Raw genomic sequence first — 22,722 nt, forward strand, 5'->3', positions numbered from 1 at the left:
CCTGCCAGGGAACGCACAGCATCCCCGCGGGCACCGGTGCCCCGCGTCCGCCCCACGCGCCCCCCCGTGCCCCCGGGCCGGCTCTGGTCGCCCTCCGGGCACCACCGCGGGCGGCCCGGTCGCCGCCCGCTGCCCTCCCCCCCGGCCCCGGGGCCGGCCCTGGCCGCCGGCGGGACGCGGCCCCGGCCCGGCCCCACGGGCGGGGCGGGAGGCGGGTGCGACCGAGCGTGACGGGCGGAGGGGCGGGAGCGGAGCCCGCAGCGAGGAGCGACCCGGCTGCCGCCGCCTCCGCCTCCGCAGCGCCCGTCGGGAGGCGGCCGGGCCGCGCCGCCGAGCTGCCCCCCCGCCCCTTCCCCGTCCCGCCGTCCCAGCCCCGCCGAGCGCCATGGCGGCCGCGGGCGCCGAGCCCAGCAGCGGCCGGTACCAGCAGGTGAGGGGGGGCGGCGGGTACGCGAGCGCCGCGGCTCCGTAGGCCGCGCCGGGGAGGACGGAGGCCGCGGCCGTGCCCCGGGGAGCCGGGCGGCGCCTCAGCCCTGGGCCTAGGCCTGGGCTTGGGCCTGAGCCTGGGCCGGGCCTCTGGGCGCCGTTGTCCCGCTGCGGGGGGGGGAGCGGGCCCGCGGCCTCCGGCAGCGCCCGGGGCGGAGGCCTCGCAGCCACCGCGGGGGCGCGGCGGGTCCCGCCGGCGGAGGCCGCGGAGCGCCGGGCGGAGGGGCCCGAGCGACCTTGTGCGCAGGGTGCTGCCCCCGCCGGGCGTTTTCCTCCCCGGTCCCCTGCCGTGCTGCGGGGAGGCTCCGCCGCCGCTCCCCTGCAGCCCGCAGCTCCGCCAGGTGCAGCGAGCTTGGTATGGATTGGCTTGAAATTGCCGTTAATTTTATTTCATCTTTTACGTGTTGTACCCCCTGGCTCAGATTGAGATCCCCCTAGGCCAGAGGCTGTCCTTAAGGACCTCCCTCCTAAACTCGGCCTTGTTCTTCCTTGCCGCCCTCCCGAAGGAGAGGACGGGTTTTGTCGGGAGTATCAGCCTCACGGAGGGACTCGGGGTCGGTCGGGCCCCGCCGTGTGACCCGGCTCCGGCTGGTGTGTGTTTGTGACACACAGACGTGGAGACTTCGTTACTTAAACTACGGGAGAAATCCCTCAAAACAGTACATGGCCTCTCCCCTGCCTCACCGAGGTTCTTATCAGAAGCCCTTGTGTTATGATTTTGCCTTGGTAGCGTTTTCAGCGTGGGTAGGCTCGCTCTCTTCAGAATACGAGATGCACCTTCCCTTGGGATGAATATTAGTCTCATCGTGACAGCTGAAGGTCTGTTTTTTACATACTAGAAATGTAGAAGTTAAGTAAAACTTAGGCTTTTTTTTTTTTTTTTTTTTTGTTCCGTGCAAAACAGATGTGCCCACTTACAAAGACAAATCTCTTAGTTGTTGTTCTCGGAAATGGTAGGTACAAGTAGCCAGGTCTCTTCACTAATCACCTTTCCTGTCAGAGTCCCGCCGTTGGTGTTGACCCTGGCAGACGTCTTCACAAATGTCCTTTACGAAGGGATCTGCCTTTATGTCCCACCGCCTTGAGCCCGTGGAAATAGGTGACAAAATGTGCTGTGGGACTTTTATTGCATTGCTCCTCGGTGCCTCTCTACCTGACAGATAAACGCAGTCCTGGTTTCCTCAAAGAGAAACGTGTGAAGCTGTCATTTTGCCAGGTCCTGCTGACCCATCCGAGACACCCAGACACCGCTGTTGCTGTAGAGCGTAACTGCGTAGCACTGCAGAGATTAGGGAGGCAGGCTGTGCCCGAAGGGTTTATACTGCTAAAGGCAAACAGATAATGGAGGCCCCGTGTGAGGGCTGGTGTAACTGGAGTGCAGAATCAGAAATTCACATGTCAAGGTATTTATTTTTGCGTAGCTGTTCAGAAATTGCTCTTTTTATTTTTTTTTCCTCTTGTGCTCTGCCAGAACCCCGGCGCTCATATCGTTGTAAAGTGTGTTATTGCTGAACTGGTTCCTAATGCGTTGCTCCAAAAACCCTGCGAGCTGTGAAACTAAAAACACAGAGTTGGTATTTAGATGAAGAGGAGATGAGAGGGTGGGAGAGTCTCTCTAGCATTGAACGTGTCGGTTTTTTTCCCCTACATTGAAACTTACTGTGTATATGAATGTAAAATTAACGAACATACCACGTGCCAACGAAGTGAATTGATAACCGTAAGGGCTAGAGCTGAATACAGGACAGTAAGGAGAGGTAGCGTGTAGAGATTCAGAACAAGCTCATTTAATCTTTAATAAAGTGACTGGATTATGAGGCAGTGGAGGAGAACTGATAACTTGAAAACTTGGTGATTTGAGGGGAGTGGGGTAATGCATTAGTGGAGTTTGTCACATAACTAGGCGGTTCCTGTACGGCTGGACATGATACCCCGTCCCAGCGTGCCGCCGCGGAACCCCTGCGCCGGGAGGTGTTCCTGGTGTGTCGGCCTCTGTGTAGGAGCAGCTCTGTTGGGGTGTGGGCACTACTGAACATGTAAAACATTAGTAGGATTCCTTGAGTGTGTGTATTTTCAGAAAAAATGGTGATCGTTAATGAGGATGATTTGAGGACAACAGAAACTGAGTTTGAAACCTGTGTGTTTCTCCGTCCCCCCCGTTCCTCAGCCCTGCAGTCGAGGGGTGGGCCGTGCACCCCCAGCAGCCTCCCTCACTGCAGACTCACAACCTGTGTGCATTCACCAGTACGTGCAGTGTGAAAGGGGCGTTCCATGCCCTATGTTTTATTTTCTTAAAGCTAACTTTCTAGCCCTTGTGCTTCGTTCAGGAGTTAGATAATCTGATTAAAAAATAGCCTGCGATGACGCCTTTGGATGATGTGGCAGGCTCATCTAATCTACTGAGGAAGTGCAGCTCGATGAAGAATAAAGCTAAAACTCCAAAAAGGGTCTCGGCTTGCATCGGGAGCACGGGCCGGGGTGGTGAGTGGGAGCCAGGCAGGGTGACCGGGGCAGAGCGCTGTTTCGGTTCCTCCTCTGCAGGCCGGGTGACATGGCTGTGCTTCTTGGAGGTGGGAGTGGGAGATGTTGGGGAGGAGGGAAGGCTGCAGCACGCCCTGCTGTCATTATTCTGGGTGGTGCCGTGTCCCAAAAAGGGACGCTGGGAGGCTGTTGTCACTTAGACTTGCCTTTGGGATAGTTAGACAGGGATGTTGTTAGGATTTAGGTGGCTTAAAGCCTTTTGCGCAGAAGGCCTGGATTGTGAGTTCAGTGGCAGAACTGTATTTCATCCTCAGAATAGAAACAAGCTTCCATTCTGGAAAAAATAGCCAGGCTTTTAATAGGCTTATTTACACTGAATGTTAGCAGAGGCATGCTTTTTACTTGAAGCATTTGAAAATATATGGGATGTACGTGAGTAATGTAAACCCACCTAGAAAATGGTGGGTGTGTTAAATAACGGAGACCTGTTCCTTTTTAAGCGATATTTCTTCCTGTTCCACTTGTTGCAGGCTAACATGGATCATGAATCATTTCATAAGGGGAGGTGCCTGTGGGAAACACAAAAAGATTTTTGCCAGTTGTTTGGTTTTCTTTCAGTAAAACTGTGGAAGAAATGTGTTGCTGAAGATACAAGGTGAATACAGTTTAAATCCATGAAGGGCCACGATGCTAACTTAGTATTGGGGAAGGCTGGAGTGAAACGGGGAGGCAGATGTCAGTTGTCACCTTGTGCTTACCTTAAGCTTGTCTTTAATTTTTCAGTTGAAACGGGCATGTAGTTTGAAACTAAAATATGAGAATATACCAAATCTTTTAATGTCAGTAGTTAGAATTAGAGATGTCAGTGGCTATTTGTTTCCTTGGTGAGGTGCTGGTAGTGTGCAGATGTGCTTGCTAAAGACACAGGTGAAAAAATTTTTAGGGTAGGTTGTTTTCATTTTTTTTTTTCTTTTTTGTATTCAGACAAGGAGAGTAGAAGATGTCCATTGACATAAAACCAGTGAAGATTAAAAAAAAAAAAAAAAAAAGTCACAGAGTAAAATCATGCCTCTTGCACAGCTGCCACTCTTGGGTTCTGCTGCAGCTGATGGGGTGAAGCTGCTCGATGTCCAGCCCAGTCTGTGTTCAGTCTCACTGTTTTGTTCTGAAATACCTACTCCTGTAGGAAAGAGTACCTCTCGGGTGACTTTGTAAGTAAGGTTTTAGTGATTCTGTGTGAAAAAGTAACGATAGAATTAAAATATATTCCATCTCTAAAATATCAAAGGACTCGGAAGAGGCAGTGAAACGGTAGTAGGCCAGTATCATCACGTAGCTTGTGTAACAGGAGAAAGTAGCCTTGCGTGCAAACTGTTTAATAAAATATTATCTCAGGTATCAGGATTGTGTTGGACTCTTAGCTGGGCTGCTTTGGTGACGTGTCTCTCATCACTAAAATTCAGCGGGGCTCCAAACCCTCAGACGTAGGAAGCAGTCGTAGATGTAGGAACAGTCCCTCAGACCTTCGGGTCATTGAGTGGCTCACAGGAGATGCGGTACCTCTTGATGTGGGCTTGGCATCATGTTCTAAAAGTACCATACCGAAAGCAAGTAGCAAAAGTTCTGTGTGTATGCGAATTCTTATTCTTTGTCATTGGAACTAATAAGAAAAAGTCAATATTGAGGTGTATCTGTTCATTCTGTTTCTGCCTCTTCTTGTGAAAGATCCAAATTTCATACATGGTGGAACAATGGGATTTTTTTCATTGAAGATACTTATATCATACTTCATATGACAATTTAAAAAATGAGATATTTTAAAATGCTTAAAAGATCCATAGTTCTTTATGTGATGTCTTAATGTCCAGAAAAATGTTAATCTGATCCTAAATATTACGGTAAGCCCTTATGCTTTGTTAAGCATGTGAAATTTAATTACAGCTATCTGAGATTAAAACCTACTTCTTCTGCATTAAGACCTTGAATGCCCAGACCTAAGGACAGTCTGCAGGCACAGGTCTGTGCTGGCCCGAGTGCTTGTTTACAGTCTAGCCAGACCTGTATAATTCAAGTTATACAAAAAAGTATAATTTGAACAGAGACGATGGAGTCAGGTCTGCGTGTTTCCCAGGACCGAGGCGTATTTCCATGTTGTAAGGCCATTAACTGCAGTGAGTCAGTGAAGAACAACATCCTCGTGAGCACGGGTTGTGTTTTGAGGGACAAAAAATACATTCTGATTTGTGTTTTTACTTTGGTAGCTGCAAGGGTCGTTGCAAACGTACCCTTCAGGCAGATGCTCCCGCTGGTTTGTGGTCTGTGCATCCCGCTGTGGGGGAGCACCCGGGAGCTGGTCCAGCTGGGAGAAAAAAAAAGCATTTTGTAGGAGCGGGAGGTGGATGGTTTTCCGTCCTTTATTGAAGGGAAGGAGTAGCTCAGGTTGACGGAGACCTCAGGAGGTCGTTCCGCAGAGCTGGAGCACAGGCTCCGGGCCCTGGGCAGAACCGGTTCCGCGGTGCGAGGCTTGGGCAGGAGCATCGGCATCTCCCGGGGCAGGGAGGAGCCACGGCGGGTTCGCTTCCACGGCGCGACGGGGGTAGACGTGGTGTTGGGGACTCTCACTCCCGCGGGTGAATGAGCTGGGAGTGCCTACGGGAGAAAACAGTTATTTGCTCATCGAGGAGAAGGCTGATGCCTGTGGGTTGACTTGTCGACTAGCTTGTCGTTATTCCTGCTGATCAGTAAGCTGGTACAAAGTTATAGGAATCTGCAACAGCATTGGGCAAAAGTCAGCATTTCAAATCGGGGTATGTTTAAAATGAAGCAGAAGGCAGTAAAAATAATCCTCTTCCCTTCAGAACTGGTAGCGACTTCCATTTGCTTCCAAAAGGCCAGAGATGGAAGGAGAAAAATAAAGTGTGTTGCAATGGGGATGAAGCGTAACCTTTCGGTGGGCAGGCTGTTCCCTTGCTGGAGTACTCTCAGATTTTTGTAGTGATACACATTTATTATTTTTTTTTTTAACATTTGGCTTGCAAAGGTTATGATTTCATTGTTCTGAAAAAAAATCAATCCTGTCACCTTTTAAAAAAATATTGATTGCCTTTCTGTCATTAGCCTTAATATCTGTCTTTTTGGAATCTCAGAGAAACCATAGTAACAACAAAAATGAGACCTGATTAGGCTTATCTTCATTCTAGAATTCCTCTGTGGGCTTTCTGTGCTGTTCTACCTTGTGTGCCAGAACAGAAAATAAGGACTGAAATGCAGTAAATGTTGATGATATATGGCTGAGTTAATGTATTTCTGATGATGCATTGCTAAGGCAAAGCTTATAGTAATGCTGATTTAGTGTAAAGAGTATTTGTGTGCAGCCTGAGGGCTTGGGGCAAGGGAAGGTTAAAAAGAAAAATAAATCCCAAACTCTGTCAGCAGACCATGCGCAATGTTTAGCAAATTTGGAAGAATTAACAAATATATTTATTGGAAGTGCTTTCTTCAAAGTTTACAGGGAAATATTTCAAAACGTTTTGTAAGTTGTGAACTTTAATGCTGCTGTGCTGTGTATATTTACCCAGGATATGTCTCAGCCAGGGGGAAGTGGCAGGCAGAGGCGATGTCTTGCTTGGAGCCAAGCTTCTGATGGCGTTTTTTGGAAAATCCCTGGGTCTTACCCCGTTCTGCCAGGCAACTTTCTGTTGTTTTAGCAATCCAGTGAAAAAAATCACAGCCAAACTTTTAACTGTATGCGTTGCAGTAAAGACGGTCTGTTTTTTAATGCCACAGATAATAAGAGTCATGCTTTTAAGAGCTAAAATCCATCAGTGACTCAAAGAAGGAATACCCTCAGCAAAACAGGGCGCAGCCAGGCGCTGCCTTGAGGGGTTCTCGGGGTGCCGAGGGCTTCGGGCCGCGGCCGGGGGCATCGTCTGCCCACCGAGGAGCCCGTGGCGAGTGCCAGGGCGAGGGCCCGATGAACTCATTCTTCCTGTCACATGAACCCCTACTGCTCTGCGAATAAGCACTTAGTTGAATTTTAGATGCCTGGAATCATTAGGAGGGCTGGAAGGCATTTGTGTACCTTGTCCATTAGAAGAAAAATCTGTTGTCTCTAAGCGTGTACCTCCTACAGCCTCTAGCTCCACTTCAGAAAGTGACTGCGTCTCTTCTGCCATTACCTGAATCGTAATGGTTTGAAGCCGGCAGTAAGTTCAGCTTGCTTTCTCCTGCATGACGTTGTTGTAAGATTATGTATTTCTTTTTGCTGTTGAAAGAAGAACCCTCTAAGAATTCCAGTGGTAGGAATTAATATTACACTCAACTGTTTGTGTCTCCTTTTGCTTCATCTCTTCCAATCTTGTCACATCTAGTGCCTTCCTTCCCCCTCCTTGGTGATTGTTCTTTTAGGTTGTTTATGTTTTCCTTCTTAAAAACATCAGGGTTTTAATTTCTGCCACCCCCTCACTAGGAGAGCAGGTACTGCAGGGCATTCGGTATCCAGGGCGTCCCTGCTGTGTCAGAGCCTTTCCTCCTTCCTTAAGAGAAGGAAGAATAAAGAATATGGGCCCTGCATAGGCAGAAGGAAAAAAAGGGGAGAGGTATTGAATTTTCATGGATAGACTGAAAATAAGCATGGTGGAGCAGGGACAGACTGAATCAACTAGTTTGATGCTACGTTTTGCTGCGTTATCCCTTAGGTTGCCCCTCTCGTACTGTGTGCAGGCTGCTCTTGAATTTCTCCAGCAGTGCTCTTTTAATTTTTTTTTTTTTTTAAGGTTATTTTAATAGGTAATTACTTCACAAGTTAGTTTGCATTTTTTTTTTTTTTTCTAAAGACTGAACTCCATGGGGTTTATAAAATAAGGCCTTTTTTGTTCTTGGTAAGGACTCATGCTGAGTCAGCTGGTTTGAAAAAGATGACGATGCCTTGCTGTTGTAGGAGCTGCTGCCCCTTATCGTGTTAATTGCTTGGTGCCCTGAGGCTAATTAAAGCTGCAGTCCTGGAGGCAGGTACCTGCCTCCTCTGCCCCGTGTACCCTGCGGCCTGGCTCCCGGGGTGCAAAGGGGGTTGATTTGGTGTGGGCTCCCGGCTGGCCGGGGACCATCATTTGAGATGTCTGCTGCTGACAGCCACAGTGTCTGTGCTAGGAGGTGCTCTTGGCATAATACGGATTAAATTTTCATCCGGATCACTTAATTAATTTCTCCTTCTTCAAGGAAGTGGTTCAGCTTTGTGCCACGTGGGAAGTTCTTACCCTAAAAGCTTGGGGCTGACCAGCTCCCTCTTTTTTTTTTTTTTTTTTTCCCCACCTCTCCCGTTTGGAAAATGTGAATGGGGAGAGGATGGAGGCTTGCTGTTGGAGGAGCAAGGTGAGCTTCATGCAAGGTGAAACAGTCCTGTTTCTGTGGTGGTCTGTTGTTTCAGCACAGCTCGACTGGGTGACAGTGCTGCTGAATCTGTCCCAGTGCTTCCCGGTGTTGTTTCTTGGCCGACCCCTTGGACCTGCCCACAGAACTGCTCATGTCATCGCCTACTAACCCAAGGCATTTAAAGCCCTCGAGGTTAAACTCCTTTAACACCAGGTGTGTTTAAAGTCTGACATAAGTGGCGTGGGTTGTGGTGCAGCAGGGATCACAACCCTGCTGTGCTGTGATGCAGCGGGGAGGACGGCAGCCTCCACGCCCAGGAGCTGAAAAACCAGCGGGGACACGGTGTCTGGCTGCGGTGTGATGAACCACCGACCTGCACTTACTCCTTCTGTCCGTGCTCGTTCGTGCCCAGTTCATGGCAGAGGAAAGGAAACAATCCCCGCTCCACTCAGCAAGCTTGCAGGACACAGATGTCTCACAGTTCAGACCCACAGCTGTGGGTGGGATGCAAATGTCCAACGAATTGTGCTTAAAACATCTGAAAAAGTTCTGGCTTTGACTTTCACAGAGGGCACGGATGTAGTCTGATATTTGATCTGAGGCAGCAAAAGCAATAAAAAGCCAAGACACAGAACACTTATGTATAAAACAAGGCCTTCATTTACAAGTGTGAGCTGATTTTTTTTTTTTTTTTTTTCCTGATAAGACATACAAGTAAATTAAGAACAAATTCCCCCCCCCCCCCCCCCCCCCCCTTAAATGCTTGGGAAGGACTTGAATGGCAACACGTCTCTCCAAAGAAAAGAAAGCAAAATAATGGATGGCTTCAAGAGTATTGGCAGGGGTGTGCAGGGGGGATAGTTCAAGAAGGTGATAGGGAAGAAGCTGCAGGATTGCTGCTGTTTCGTGGTGATTACAAAAGAGAATAGAGCCGCTCTGTTCAGGCCAGTGGTTCAGTCCCAAGGTCCTTTTTTGAAATGAGTTGTCTTTCTGCATGAAAACTCAGTTTCTTTGTTGATAAGATAATGAGAAACAGAAAGAAGAAAAAAAACCTAGATGGCAGCTGGTTTGTAAATTCCTTTCTGGTGCCTTCTGCTTTGAAGGCTCCTGGCCTGGTAAGGACTAGCTTCTCTGATCAGAGCCTGCCTTTTCATACCTGCTTCAGGCAAGTGACACTAGATTTGATAAGCTGCACGGTTATTTATACAGGGTCTGTGGGAAGTGCAGTGCACAAAATAAACTGTCTCCTTTTCAGTCATACAGTGTGAAAGGTTGAAGGGAAATGGCAAGTTTCATACCGATATGGATCGTTATGTAATGTATCCATGGAAAAAACCCTTCCTTAGCAAAGCCACAGGCAGCGATGGAGTCTTTTCTTGGCTATCTCCTGCTATCTCCTCGACTAAAAGAGATGCGACTGTAGCTCCTAAACAGTGTGAGCTGAGGGATCTGAGGAGGTGCCAGGGAAATGGAAAAATACTGCAACGGTGCATGCTGTGCCTTGTCAAAGTCCAGGTGTGTGAGGACGTGATTTAAAACCACATTAAAACTGAGATGGCATATTGATCATTTCAAGTGGGAGTACTTCGGTGTGAAGCAGAGCAACTGCTTGCACACCCCGTGATGCTGTAGAACAGCCTTCTTCCAGGAGAGTCTGCCATAAGCAATTAAAACTACAGTGGTAATTTCACAGAACTCGAGAAACCCCGTTAACCTCTCTGGTGTGTGGGTCTGTTCAGCTGCAGAACGAAGAGGAGCCAGGCGAGACTGCACCAGTGGTGAACGATGCCCCTCCGCCTTACAGCAGCATCTCTGCGGAGAATACAGGTAAATGGAGCTGAAAGGAAATAGCTAGGTTTGCTCTCTTGTTCCCTCTTACCTCCTTAATTATTGTCCTTATTGACGGATGGCATTGCAGTATCCTTACTAAGGCTGCAAAGGATCAGAATTGATCCAAGGAGACTATTGTTACTTGTGGTTTAGAAGATGCATTTTGGCTACATTCATCTGATGTCATCCCTTCAAGTGGTGTTCAAGTTACATTTCACAGTGTTCTTAGTCGATTGAAGACAGTTAAAATCAAAGTGCTGTGAGGATTTGTGGTTCCTCTCTCATTATTTGGCATTTGGATGATACAGTGCTCCTTCCAAAAAGGGCTTGTTACTTAAAAGGGATTAAAGAATTCACTCTCTGCAGTTTTCAGTAACTAAGGACTTGGTCAGAAGGGTTACGCTTCTGAATCATCGTTCTGTCATGTCGCTGACAGCTTTTAGCCTGTTCTGTGTTGGTTATCTGTCAGAGTATTTTTCGCTTAGGTAAATATTCTCGTCTTTTTCCCTCCAGAACTTTCATAGTCAATTGTTCAGGTAAGATTTGTGAATCAAATGCAACGTACTGTCACACAGCCGGCCAGCTTGGGACAGAAGTTTGAACGTGGTGTTTGTCAGGCAGCCTGCGGAGTGCCCTGCCTTGGCCCCCTAACCGCAAGGATGGCCCTTAGGTCTGGTTCTGAGTGCGTCCCAGCGGCCGGGGCTCAGAAACGCCACGTTTGATTTCTGTTTGGATCCCTTTCCCCTCCATCAGAAAACAGTTTGGAGTCTGTCTCTGGAAAAATTGGTCACCAGTGGCCTAAGGTTTGCAGTGATGCTTCTTTGACTCACTCAAACCACTTGAGTTTGGAAATACGACTGCTTCTGTTTGCTGAAGTCAGGAGAGACGCAGCATGTATCATTGTTTTAAAAATAAATACAGCCAGGCGTTTTAAAGCAGTGCTCTGTGTAGCGCTTTATATCAGATAAGGTGCTCCTGGGGTTTTTTGCTTTTTGTTTTGGGATGGCAAGAGGCTAGCAGGGTGGGGAGGGGACAGGAGGGGCAGGCTTCAGCAGCCCGGGGTGTTGGGGTGTTCTGAAGTCATCCCACGCGCTTCTCATTCCCAACACGGTGTTCTTAAGGACCTGACAAGTTACCTTCTGTCTAACTTTTTTTTTTTTTTTTTTTTTTTCCCAGCTTATTTTGACTACAAGGATGAGTCAGGATTTCCTAAGCCTCCATCTTACAACGTGGCCACAACACTGCCTAGTTATGATGAGGCGGAGAGAACCAAGGCTGAAGCCACAATCCCCTTGGTTCCTGGAAGGGTGAGTCTGCTCTCCTGGCTGTACACCCTTCTGTAGAATTTCTGGTTTTAGTCCTGCAAGTGTCATGACTTTTTTTTTCTGGGGTGGTGATATTACATAGTCCCAAGAGTTCTGTGGCTATTTTTTTTTTTTTTTAAATTTTCCTCTGGGTGGCTGTGATGATGTCAGACAGCTCAGTAATGCCAGCATGTGCTATCCAGATTAATTTGGCAAGCTGACAGAGGCACTGTACAGTATCTGTGTGCACTGTCACTGTTTTTTTTTAAAAATATTTAGGATTAATTGTTCAGCCATCTTGCATATCTACCCTTTATACTCCTGCTGCTTACTATTCCAGAGGTCAGTGTAGCCAGTACACAGATGATAAAACCATTCTGTCAGAAGAATTATTTTTTAGTTTTTTATTTCTTTTTGCTTTTTTTAATCTCTTGTTCAGCCTCTTCTTCTACTCCTTGAATGTCCACTGCTTGTTACAGTTCTTCATAGAAGCCAAATTCCGTGTTGAGATAAGGTTTTTTTGTTGTTTGTTTTTTTTTTAATAAGCAGGAGAATACTTCACAGTGAGAACAAGAACATACTGGATTTTGACTATCTTAAAAAAAAAAAAAAATACTGCCAGTGACTTGATGTTTCATGCCCTGCGTCATCTCAGGATGAGAAGCAGGAGTTTTTCCTGCTTGCATTTGTAGCCTTTTGAGATTTAAGATTCTTCCCTGTGCCCCACAGGGGTTTTTTCTTAAATGTAAAGAAAGCATTTTGTATCCCTCCATCCTACACTGCTCTTTGAGGGCTGGACAATTTGCTGTCTCTTTCTTGAAGAGCCACGTGCAGGACTGGGATTGCACGGACTGGACTGACTTAAATCCCCCCACGTCTTGTCTCCCTTTGATTTGCAGGACGATGACTTTGTGACACGGGATGACTTTGATGACACTGACCAGCTGAGGATAGGAAATGATGGCATTTTCATGCTGACTTTTTTCAGTAAGTACATGGCAAAACTTACTTTTTTTCAAGGAGTGACCCCAAATAACCAGAGTTTCACAATGTTTATGTGGCACCGGGAAAGGCCTGTGTAGAAGGGTTTTATGGGTTTTGTTTTCCTTGGAATATAAAGAGTAATCTTGCTCCTTTTCTCCTCCTTTCTCAGTGGCATTCCTCTTCAACTGGATTGGATTTTTCCTCTCTTTCTGTCTGACTACTTCAGCTGCAGGACGATACGGGGCCATTTCTGGGTTTGGTCTGTCCCTTATTAAGTGGATCCTTATTGTTAGGGTAAGTTGTGTAGTGCCAAAACGTGTACGTAGACACTGGTACTCTTTTTCCCTAGCTTGTTTTTATCTCACTTATACTGAAGTTAGTTATAAATTTAGCTTTTTATAACAAAATAGATTCTGAGCCCCTTATTCACTGAGAACAGAGTTTTTTCATCGTTCTGTCCTGTTTATATGCTGGAATTATTGTACTAAAAGAGAGTAAAGATTGCACACCCAAGTATGGTGTGCTCTGACAGAGCCACTCTGGATCAGAATGTGTTTGTGTGTCGAGCAGTAACAACAATCTGATCTTTGGAAAACCTTTATCCAGATAAAACACGCCCTGCCGTCAGCACAGGGATGTTTCTCTCCAGCATGATGGTCCTTAGCTGCTCCTCTGAAAAAAAAAAAAAAAAATTTCTCTAAAATGTGGGGTAGCCGATGAGAAGAGGGAAATGGGAATTTAAAAACTAGTAAGTGTGAGGTTTGCTTTTCGCTGGAGGAAGAAGAGGCAGCCACTGCTTTGTCACATGGATGGGAGAAGCCCGCTGGTGCCCTCTGGTGCGACGTGCCTGCGGCACAAGCAGGAGGGGATCAGAAGGAAGCACACTTTTCTGGTTTGTTTTATTTTCATATAAACTGGGCATATCCAGGCCGTTAAAACATCCACTGTGCTCCCCTCCACCAGATCAGGGAGAGGAAGGGGGTGGCTGATCAGAACTGGTTGCTGTTATGGGAGCCTGGATGGAAAGTCTGCTGGGCACAGACCTCTGCCTACGGAAGCAAGAAAGGCTGATACAGTATTTTTAAAACTTGGAGGGGGAGAAAGAGGAAACCTTTCTTGAGAGGAAAAAAAAAAAGAGGATATAATTGTGCTGATGCTGAAAGGAATGGAAAAAAAAAAAAAAAAGTCAAACTATTTTTTGGAGGGACTGTGAGAAAATACCAGAAAAGCTTTATTTGGAGCCCCTGAAAAGAATGTGTCTGTGAAAAGGGCATGCAGACATCCCAGGCCAGATTTTAAATATCAGGTGAAAAATCTCATTAGCTGTGCGTAAGTAGTAGTAGAGAGTGTTAGTGTTAGGGCTGTCACTTCATACCTGAGCTCTTTGGGCTAGGAATTGTGACTTGTAAATACAGCATCTGTGAACTTTTTCTGTAGGAAGTTAAGATTTTTGGGGTCATCTTGCAACTGGTGTTAAGAGCCATTTGCTGGATTAAGAAAAGTGACAGAAACAGGTGACTTTAACAGTGGATTTGACTTAACTTTGGTAACAAGCTTACCTTTTGTTATGTTTTTACAGTTGAAGAAAGTAAAAGAAAATTTATACTATCTTTACCACTGGCGTAGTGAACTTCAGCGCTGTGATAGTGTTGGTGCCTTTCTATTGGGAAAATGACTGCCTATTGAATGAAAATCTTGTCAGAGAGTTCCACAAATTTGGGATTTCTTTTTTCCAACTGTACTTTTGTTTGCTATACTATCCGACCTTACGGTGTAATTCATGTGATGCACTGCTGCAGCCCTGGGCTTCCCTCTCAGAAACTGCAGCTGTGGTTTATAAACATCAAAGATGTCAGGGAAGACAGGAGTATTTGCCCAGTGGTGTCCTCCTGCTTCACTGATGGCAGGAGTTCATGGCTGGTATTGAGTGTTCCGTTCCCCTTGGTTAGAGTTGGTCTGATGTGTGTAGAAAAACTTGAAATGAAAGTTTGTGGCGGTAGTTTGTTCCCTGCAGTCGGTGCAGCTGATGAAGCGTGGCGTTCTGTAAACTCTCCTGCGTGCAGTGGGATTGATCTGGCTACTGCTGAAATCGGTGAGAATAGATTTGGGTTCAGAAACTTGTATGTGCTCCAACTTGTAAATTTTTTTATTTTTTTTTTTAGTTCTCCACTTATTTTCCTGGTTACTTTGATGGCCAGTATTGGCTTTGGTGGGTCTTCCTCGTACTAGGTGAGTGTTGGTTTGGGGAGGGAGGGAGTGCATGCTTGAAAACTCTGTGCGGTGCAGTCAGGGTTTTAATCTTAAATGCAAGAGTGGGGTTGAGGTCTTTCCTTTTTTCTTTTCTTTTTCCACCAAGTGACTGGATCTCATTTGGAGTCAAAAGTTTTGTGATTGCCCAAGGAAAGTTTGTTCTTGAGATTGCCTTAAATGAAAGATAGGTGTCATTAATACCAAAAAAAATTATTTAGTCAGCTATTTTGCATCCCAGTGACTTAGGTCACTCTGTACTAGTAATGGCAAGTTGAACTGCTTCCTCTCTAGTTGGAGAAGCAACACCTGTGTTAACTGGACAAATATGTTTCTTCCATCTAGGTTTTCTGCTGTTTCTCAGAGGATTTATTAATTATGCAAAGGTTAGGAAGATGCCAGATAATTTTTCCACTCTTCCCAGAACCAGAGTTCTCTTTATTTACTAAAGGTAAAATTTCTGCTTTCCTGAATTTGTTCTGTTTTGTTTTGTAACTCTATTCAGTGGCTCTTTTAGGCTAGACTTTGCTTGAATATTTTTGGAACACAAGGCAGCAGAAAACAGTTGTTTCTTGGTATCCCATTGACAGCTCTTGTTTCTGCAGAGTCCGAACTGACGTGGTGGGGAGCAGAGAAATACTTGATGTTTCTTCCAGAGTTTTTGCTTACAGGAATTGTATATTCACTAGATTCCATGACTTGAATTGTAAGAACAAAATCTCTGCCCCTTGGTATTGCACTGTATTTGGCAAGTGTGTCTTTCAGAGTAAATCACATGCCTGGAACACGTGGTATGTCTTAAACATGAGTAAAGGTCACAAAATGTTGTTAGAAGATTGTGTCAGTGTCTTTGGCTTATGTCCCAGAAAGAACAATTTGTCTGAATTTTGCATGCTGCCTGAATTTTCTGCCAAGTTCCTGAAGAAATTCAACACTTGCACACCTTTGCTCTTTGAAAACCCCTCCCACATACTTGAACATACTGTCCTGAACATCTTGAACATCTTTCAAAACCCTTGATGCCTAAAAGTCTTTTGCTTTAAGGCTCAACCTTAACGTTGCTGCCTCCTTAATGAGACTTTCAAGGAGGAGGCTTAAGTAGTTGAACCCTCCTAGCATAATTTCCTGCTTGCAGCAGATAATGGCCTTGCTTTATCTGTCCCTCCCCGAGGGGAAGGAAATCCTCTAATAGGTTGCTTCCCAGATGGCAAATGCAACACGATGGGCCCTTTAGAAATATCACAATAACGCCACATTTCCCCAAGACAGGCTTGAAGCCACTGCAGCTGGGGCAGTGGTATAAAGAAACCAAACAAACCCCAGCTTTAAATTGGGGGTCGTTAAATTTTTCAGACTTTAAAACCGAGGCTTGATTTTTCCAAATGCACTTTCCTTTTATTAGAAACTGCAAATTGCATAAGATTCTGCTTCGTTTCTAGTCCGTAATGAGAACGCGCTACACAAAAGGGGCATTGTGGCAGCGTTTTCCAGCTTGAGTTTTCCACTGGTGATAGTGTGTAAAAATAGTTCAGTCAATTTCTTTAAGTGTTTCAGTTCTGTTTAACGCACTGATGGTTTATGACCTCCTCCAGGATTTGTAATATCCTCTCAAATTCCTGCTGAGTCACCAGAGGCTTTATTTCCCCCAGTTGTATGGTCACGTAGTGTGTTTAAGCATCAGCTATATCATCTGTAGTTTGGTCTCACTGAACAACTTTTTTCTTATTTTGCTTCTTTACTGAAGCTTAGTTTTTCATTTATCAAAGGAACTGCGTGGTTTCTTGGTGCACACTCTTTTCCTGGGTTTGGAATTTGAAATCACAGTTTTAGAGACCTTGCTTGACTCCTTGCTTGTGAGGATGGAGGTGTAGGGGGTTTAAAATTTTTTTATTTAATTGTTTATTTTTTGGTAATTTTAGAAAAGACTTCAAAATTTCTTTTGGATATATTGAGATAAATGTCCAGAAGCACTTCTAAATGTTACAACTTTGACACTTTGCCTGAAAATAAATCTTTAATCCTAAATTCTGAGCAGGGAAACCACAAAAGACTTGGATTTTCAGCTTATTATTGTTCTTGAGATTAGATTCCCTCTGTAGGGTGTAATGAAAAGGGCATGGCGAAGGACCGTTCTCATTTCAGAGCGGGGATAGTTTTTAGAAAATTAGGAGGGGAGGAGGAGAGGAATAATTAGTGCAAACCAGAAAATAATAACTGGTGAAAAGGGATCTGTTGGTGAGGCTGGTGTTTACTCTCCAGCCGCTGTTCCTGGCAGCGCCCAGCCGAGCCGGCCAGTGGGGCTGGTGCTGCCTGGGGGGTCGGAGCAGCTCCAGCGCCGCGATGACCCCCACGACGTCCCCCTGGTGCAGGAGCTGAGAGGAAGGTGCAGAACCCAGAATCATCCTGGGTGGATGCAGCAGCTAAAGGCCCAGTCCAGTTTTGTTCTCACAGTGCAGATGCAGCGTAACGTCGGACACCCGTAGGTTTTTACGGCAGCGGTTTAAGCGCGCTCTCTGGTTTAGCATCTGTTTTCCCCTCAGGAATTTTAACCCTGCAGGACCGTGAAGCGTGCACAAAACTACTGAGGGTTTTGCTAGAGTCACATCATTGTGTCACCGAGGTGCTTTATAAGCCTTTAGACATCCTGCGCTCTTTGTGAACTACATCCTTCTCTCATCCGAAACGACAATCTAACTATAGTTTCAATATTCAATATCCTTCTCCGACAGATGTTTTCTGGCAAATGTCTTCCTGCGTTAGTGAATTCTCCCTCAAGAAGCAACAGGACACCTGCAGGAAGTGAATCAAGACTCTGGAGCAGAAGAAAAAATAATCACCTGCTTTAAAATAAATAAATAAAAGTACTGTTGGAAAAAAAAAAAAAAAAGGAGAAACATTTCTTTCTATTTGTTTCTAGGTGTAAAATTTTAATAATTAATGCAGAATTCTGTAATCGTTGAATCATTAGTGGCTAATGTTTGACAAAGCTATTGCAGTCGAGTCCGTGGCGTGCTCATCAAGCCTTCTAGAGATAGTTTGTGTGATTGCAGTGGCCTGAGCCCTGTCCCCGGAGCCAGCAGGGGCCAGACTTGCTTTATTCCTCCTCCTCCTCCGGCCCCAGCTGGGCTGGGCTCAGGGCCGGGCTCTGCTCCGGCCTGGGCAGCCGCTGGCCCCGAGCAGGGGGATCTCAGGAGGGGAGGGCAGGGGCTGCGCCCCCCCCTTTCCCCCTGCGCCCCCCCCTTTCCCCCTGCGCCCCTTCCTGCTCCCCAGACCCGCCCGAGGGGGCAGCGGGGCAGTGCAGACTCCCGAGGTGTACGCGGGAGAGAGCGTTATTCTGAAGGTGGCACAAGTATTAATTTTTTAATAGTCTTCTCAATGTTGTAGTATACTTTCCTTTCATACTACCTACTTTTTTGGACTATATAGAGATTTTCATGGTACACATTAGTAGTGTAAAAATGAAAGATTGAGTTGCAACTTTGTATAAAAAAATTACCTTGCAAAACAAAGGGCCCCTCCCCCTTTTTTTTTTTTTTTCCTTTGGCTTGGGACTTTTGAGACCATTCCTAACATAACTGTAATTCTTGCTTTTATAATTTGTGTTAGCAGAGACTATGATGCATTATAAATGTAGATTTAATGTGCACTTCTGTGCTTTCTGCCAAGTGGTAATTCACTTCGGAGTTTTACTATATTAAAACTGTAAATATAGCAGAACATTAATAAATGTCACTTATGTAGCAATTTTTGCTGTAGATCAGTGTTTAATTTAGTTTCAATGCTTTATTGCACCTGGTTATTGATTACAAATGCAAAATTATCAGTGGGATTTTCATCATTTTTCCACAGAAGGGGGTAACACAAATCTCCACTCCGAGGTGTCCGTCTGTCTTTCTGTAACCAGGTTTTCAGACCCTGAGATGCTCCTCAGTGCCAGCCTGGCACCTCAGGAAACGGAGATTCCATACATTTGTTTGGGGGAGGGTGGGTGTTGGATTTTTTTCAGAGTTTCACACAACATATCTGCCTCGTGAAATGGTTTGTTCGTGGTTTTGGTTCGTGGCTGAACTTCTCAAATGTCCAGTCCTCACAAACGAGCCACGGGGGCTGACAGAGAGAGGTGGAGGTTACACAGAGATTTCCTTCTTAGAAATAAGTGTGCACAGAGAGAATTATGAAGTTCGTCCTGCGAGGCGAAATCTGTAGCATCAGGGAACTCTGAATCACATTTGCCCAAACTTGGTAGATCAGCCTTGTGTTTACTCTCTTGGCATCTGGGCCTTATTTGGTCTTGTATATTCAGAGAACTGGAATATTTGGCATTCCTGGGCCTCTCCGTTCAGTGGCCTGAAGCTGTGGCCACCTCCTGCTCCATCGCTCCTGCAAAGAGCGGTTTGGGGCGGGCAGGGGAGGGATGTGCTGCCCGAGGTCGGTGGGTGATGGACTCCGGAGAAACCCGCCTTGGTGCTGGGCGGGCGTTAGCACCAGCTCCAAGCTCAGATAGTTATTTTGGGTCTGTGACAGCTCAGCCACTTTATACCGCATAAGTGGCAGGTCTGTGGTCATCTGCAGTGACCAAATAAATACCTTTGGCCTTCCTGCCTGTGTTTTGTCAGCCAGGTTGTTTTTTCCTTCCAGCATTGTAAACCTCTGAGCAGGTTCAGACAGGACTCAAGCTTAATCTCCCAGAAACGGGTTTCATCTTTTGGGGAAAACATCACGTTCTGTCCTTCCCCAGAGAGGGGAGGCGGCTGGATTGGCTGGGCCCTCACCGTGGCCAATACTTGTGATTTCCATAGCGGGTTTAAAAAGTGCTGCCTCACCTGGTGACCTTTGCAGAAGACCCAGCGCCGTGATTTCCTGGCACTTGCTTGGGCGGGAGGGTTTCCGCTGCACCTCTGTGCTGCGTGCACCTGAAACGGCACCTCGGGAACTCCAGCATCGCATTGCTGCTCCCCCCCACCCCTCCCACTTTGGATTTGCTTGCATTTTGATAACCCCAGGCTTTTTTTGGGCTGTGACCGTCTATCTGACGCAGGCCGAGGTTGGTGTGTGTGAGGGGGGGGCGGCAGGCCGGGGTGTCGGGGTGCTGCCACGGGTTATTCCCTGGAAAGTCCCAAAGTGGTTGAACTCTTTTGCATCAGTGACAGTCTCACACAGCAAAGCTCAGCTGTGTTACAGAGGAGTCGCTTTTTTGGGTCCAAATACCAGAATTGTTTGTACAATTGATTTTTTTTTAAATATTCTGTAATCATTTGAAAGTCGCTCTAAGGTTATTTTTCCAGGTACTGCAGGAAACGCATCTTGAGATCTTATTTCCAGTTCCCATGATAGAAAGAAAAGTAACTCAAGGGGAGAAGGATCAGATAAAGGGAGAACAGCACGTGCTGGAGGAAATCAAATCTGCCTACGGAGAAGGTAGGGCTGCCACGGAGGAAACAAATGGGATCTGTCCATTGTCCGTGCTCTTCCGCCTGCTCTGGTGGGAGCTCGGCCTCCAGTGAGAAGACTGGTGCTGATTGTCCGCGGCATCCATGTGGAATTAGAGGCTTAAGATGAGGAATAAAACTACTAAACGGGAGACCTCCCACTTACTTAAAGTCTTTTCCCCCTTCTCGCCCTACCCAATACACAATTTTATTCCCAAGAAGTTGATAAATACTGCTAGATTTAGGAATTATTTCTGTGAACCTTTTTGCATTACTGCAAAAGTCCTTTCTCACAAGAAAAGTGCTGCAGTGAATTAATTGCTTTGCGTTTTGGCCACACAAAGCTAACAACTGACTCATTTTTGGTGGCTTCGTTAGTGGAAATGTTTCACGGGCTCGATTACCATGACCTTTTCTCTGGGCTGGTGCACTCACCTCTTTCAAGATACTTGTGACAGCAGAGGGGATGGCCCTGAGGTCCTGAAGCAGAGGGTGGTAGGAAGCACCTGAAAGGGCCCGAAAATGTAATTTGGGTAAAAGCTTCAGCCCGCGCCAACACAAGCTCGCGGGGCCTCTGTGTACCCAGACCGTGTCTGGCAGGGCTGTGGGACTTGCTGCCGACTTTTTACACGATGAAGTAAGTTTCCGTAGTACCTACTGTTGTTTTCATTGCCTCGGGTTTAAAAGATGGCATAGCCTTAACTGGGAGGAAAGAGAAACAAATGTGTTGTAAAAATACCTATGATAAGCCAAACCTGGTAGCAGTCGGATTAATGAGCCTTTTTAAAAGCTCCTTGAATGCAGAACATTTACAAGGCCGTTTTAGTGGTGATACTTATTACTCATCACATAAAAACATTTCACGGTGTGGGCACTGGCAGGGTCGTTACGCTCACCCAGCCCGGTCCTGTTAACACCCGGGTCCGTTCGCTGCTCTGACTGGTAAGCTTACATCAATGCAGCATCTGTTTCTCAACAGCAGGTCAGTAAAGTCACATATATTTTCATTTTAGGTACCTCCTGTGTCCCAAGGGTTGAATTAGGAGTCAACCTTGTCATGTGTATTGCTGAGAAAACATTCTGGTGAGAGTTACCATGACCTTGGGCAACGAGGAGTTTCTCTCTCCCACAAATAGTTCTTAGCTGGTTTCCTTGCAGAGTAATTGTATATCTTTTTTTTTTTTTTTTTTTTTATAATCTCTTGTGCATAAACACTGATGAACCTTTTGGTGTTTTGTTGTTTTTTTTTTTTTTAAATTCAAACCAACCGAAGTCATGCTATCAGCTGGGTGTGTTTTTCCTGCGGTTTATCCAGGCGGGGATGTTTGCTGTGGAGCCGCAGAGCTCCTCTGGAGCGAGGAGAGTCCCTCAGCTTTGTCCCTGCAGCAGAGGCCACCTGCCAGCGTCTCAGCCTCATGCCCGAGTGCCCTCTGGTCCGTGCACTCTATGAAGAAACTTTAATTAACATCCTGGGCTTGCTTTACCTTCATGAGTCTCACAAGTATGAAAATGCAAGAGAAATTATCAGGGGAGCAAGTTCCCATTCACGTGAGGCCCCGGGCTTCCCGAGACAGGTCGCGCTCCGGCACAGACGCGCCGGTCGGTGTTCCCATGGGGAAGCAGAGTGGCTTCCAGTCAGTCCCTGTGTCCCCAGGAGGAGCAGCTCGGGGCTGGTGCACCTTCCCCCAACGCCTCGGTCGCCTGTGAGCGTGTGTGTGCAATAACCGTGGCACCTCTGTGCCGGGGCTTTGCCACGGCTGGCGGCGAGGACGTGGCTCCGGGCATGGACCGAGGCTCGGAGAGGTTGGGTGATGGAAGAGGTGCAGGAACCGTCACTCAGAGGCTTCCCCATAGGACGGCGTTCCCGTTGTATGGCAGTTAGAGACAATCCAGGTGATCAAACCAGATTTTGCCGAGCTTTATGATAAAACGTAAGGCTTATAAAAGCACTACACGATGTGGCTGTCGCTGTAGTCGTCCTCAGGCTGGGATTTGCTCACCCCCCACCTCACAGCCAGGGCTGAGCTGCTCCCGCCGTGAGACTCCCCTGCCCTGCTCCATCTCTGCAATAAAGTTCCTGCGACAGCAGCTGGGGAGGGGAAACGAGGTGCCAAAACGTAGATTTAATCCACGAGCAGCTGAATAACCCAGTCTCCCAGCAACTGGGACTCGGAGAGCTGCACCCAGCCAGTGGCAAACTTTTCCAGGTGTTTAAATACAAAATACGGCCCGTGCGTTTGTCTGTACTTTGGGTTTTTCTTCACCTCCACAAATTGAATCTCCCAGGGAAGGGCTGCAGGGGTCGGGTTGAGCTGCTTTTGGGCGTCCTCAGGTAAGGCGGACGCTGGGGTAAGAGAAAGTACTTTTGGGAAATGCGAGCAGGGGTGCTGCTGGAGAGGGGCCCCGCTTGGACGTGCCTGTGCTGCTGAGATGCTTTTTTGCTTTGTTTCTGAAGTTTTTGGGGAATGGACAGAAGCTGATCAGGGAGGGAAGATATCAAGAGCGCAAGGGTTTAGTCATTAACGTAAAAAATCAATCACAGGATGTATCCTAGAAACTGTTTTTAAATTGTAGGACTTAACACAGACACA

At 46.7% G+C, this 22,722-nt stretch overlaps 1 protein-coding gene across 2 annotated transcripts; it reads left to right on the forward strand.

The window, feature by feature from the left end:
- The first annotated feature begins 215 nt into the window (after positions 1-215).
- On the forward strand, positions 216-18,446 carry NDFIP1 (Nedd4 family interacting protein 1). Of its 2 annotated transcripts, none has more exons than XM_074915946.1 (8): positions 216-430; positions 10,077-10,164; positions 11,344-11,474; positions 12,371-12,458; positions 12,625-12,749; positions 14,618-14,684; positions 15,048-15,153; positions 15,308-15,326. In XM_074915946.1, exons 1-7 carry the CDS (start codon positions 386-388, stop codon positions 15,149-15,151), a joined length of 648 nt encoding a protein of 215 aa, XP_074772047.1. In that variant the 5' UTR covers positions 216-385; the 3' UTR covers positions 15,152-15,153; positions 15,308-15,326. The 2 variants fall into 2 exon arrangements, with proteins under 2 accessions (XP_074772047.1, XP_074772046.1); XM_074915945.1 differs by lacking the exon at positions 15,308-15,326 and adding an exon at positions 17,432-18,446 and having other exon boundaries at positions 218-430.
- The last annotated feature ends 4,276 nt before the right edge of the window (positions 18,447-22,722 follow it).

The sequence above is a fragment of the Athene noctua genome, chromosome 12 (assembly GCF_965140245.1).
Source record: "Athene noctua chromosome 12, bAthNoc1.hap1.1, whole genome shotgun sequence".
Classification (NCBI taxonomy): domain Eukaryota; kingdom Metazoa; phylum Chordata; class Aves; order Strigiformes; family Strigidae; genus Athene; species Athene noctua.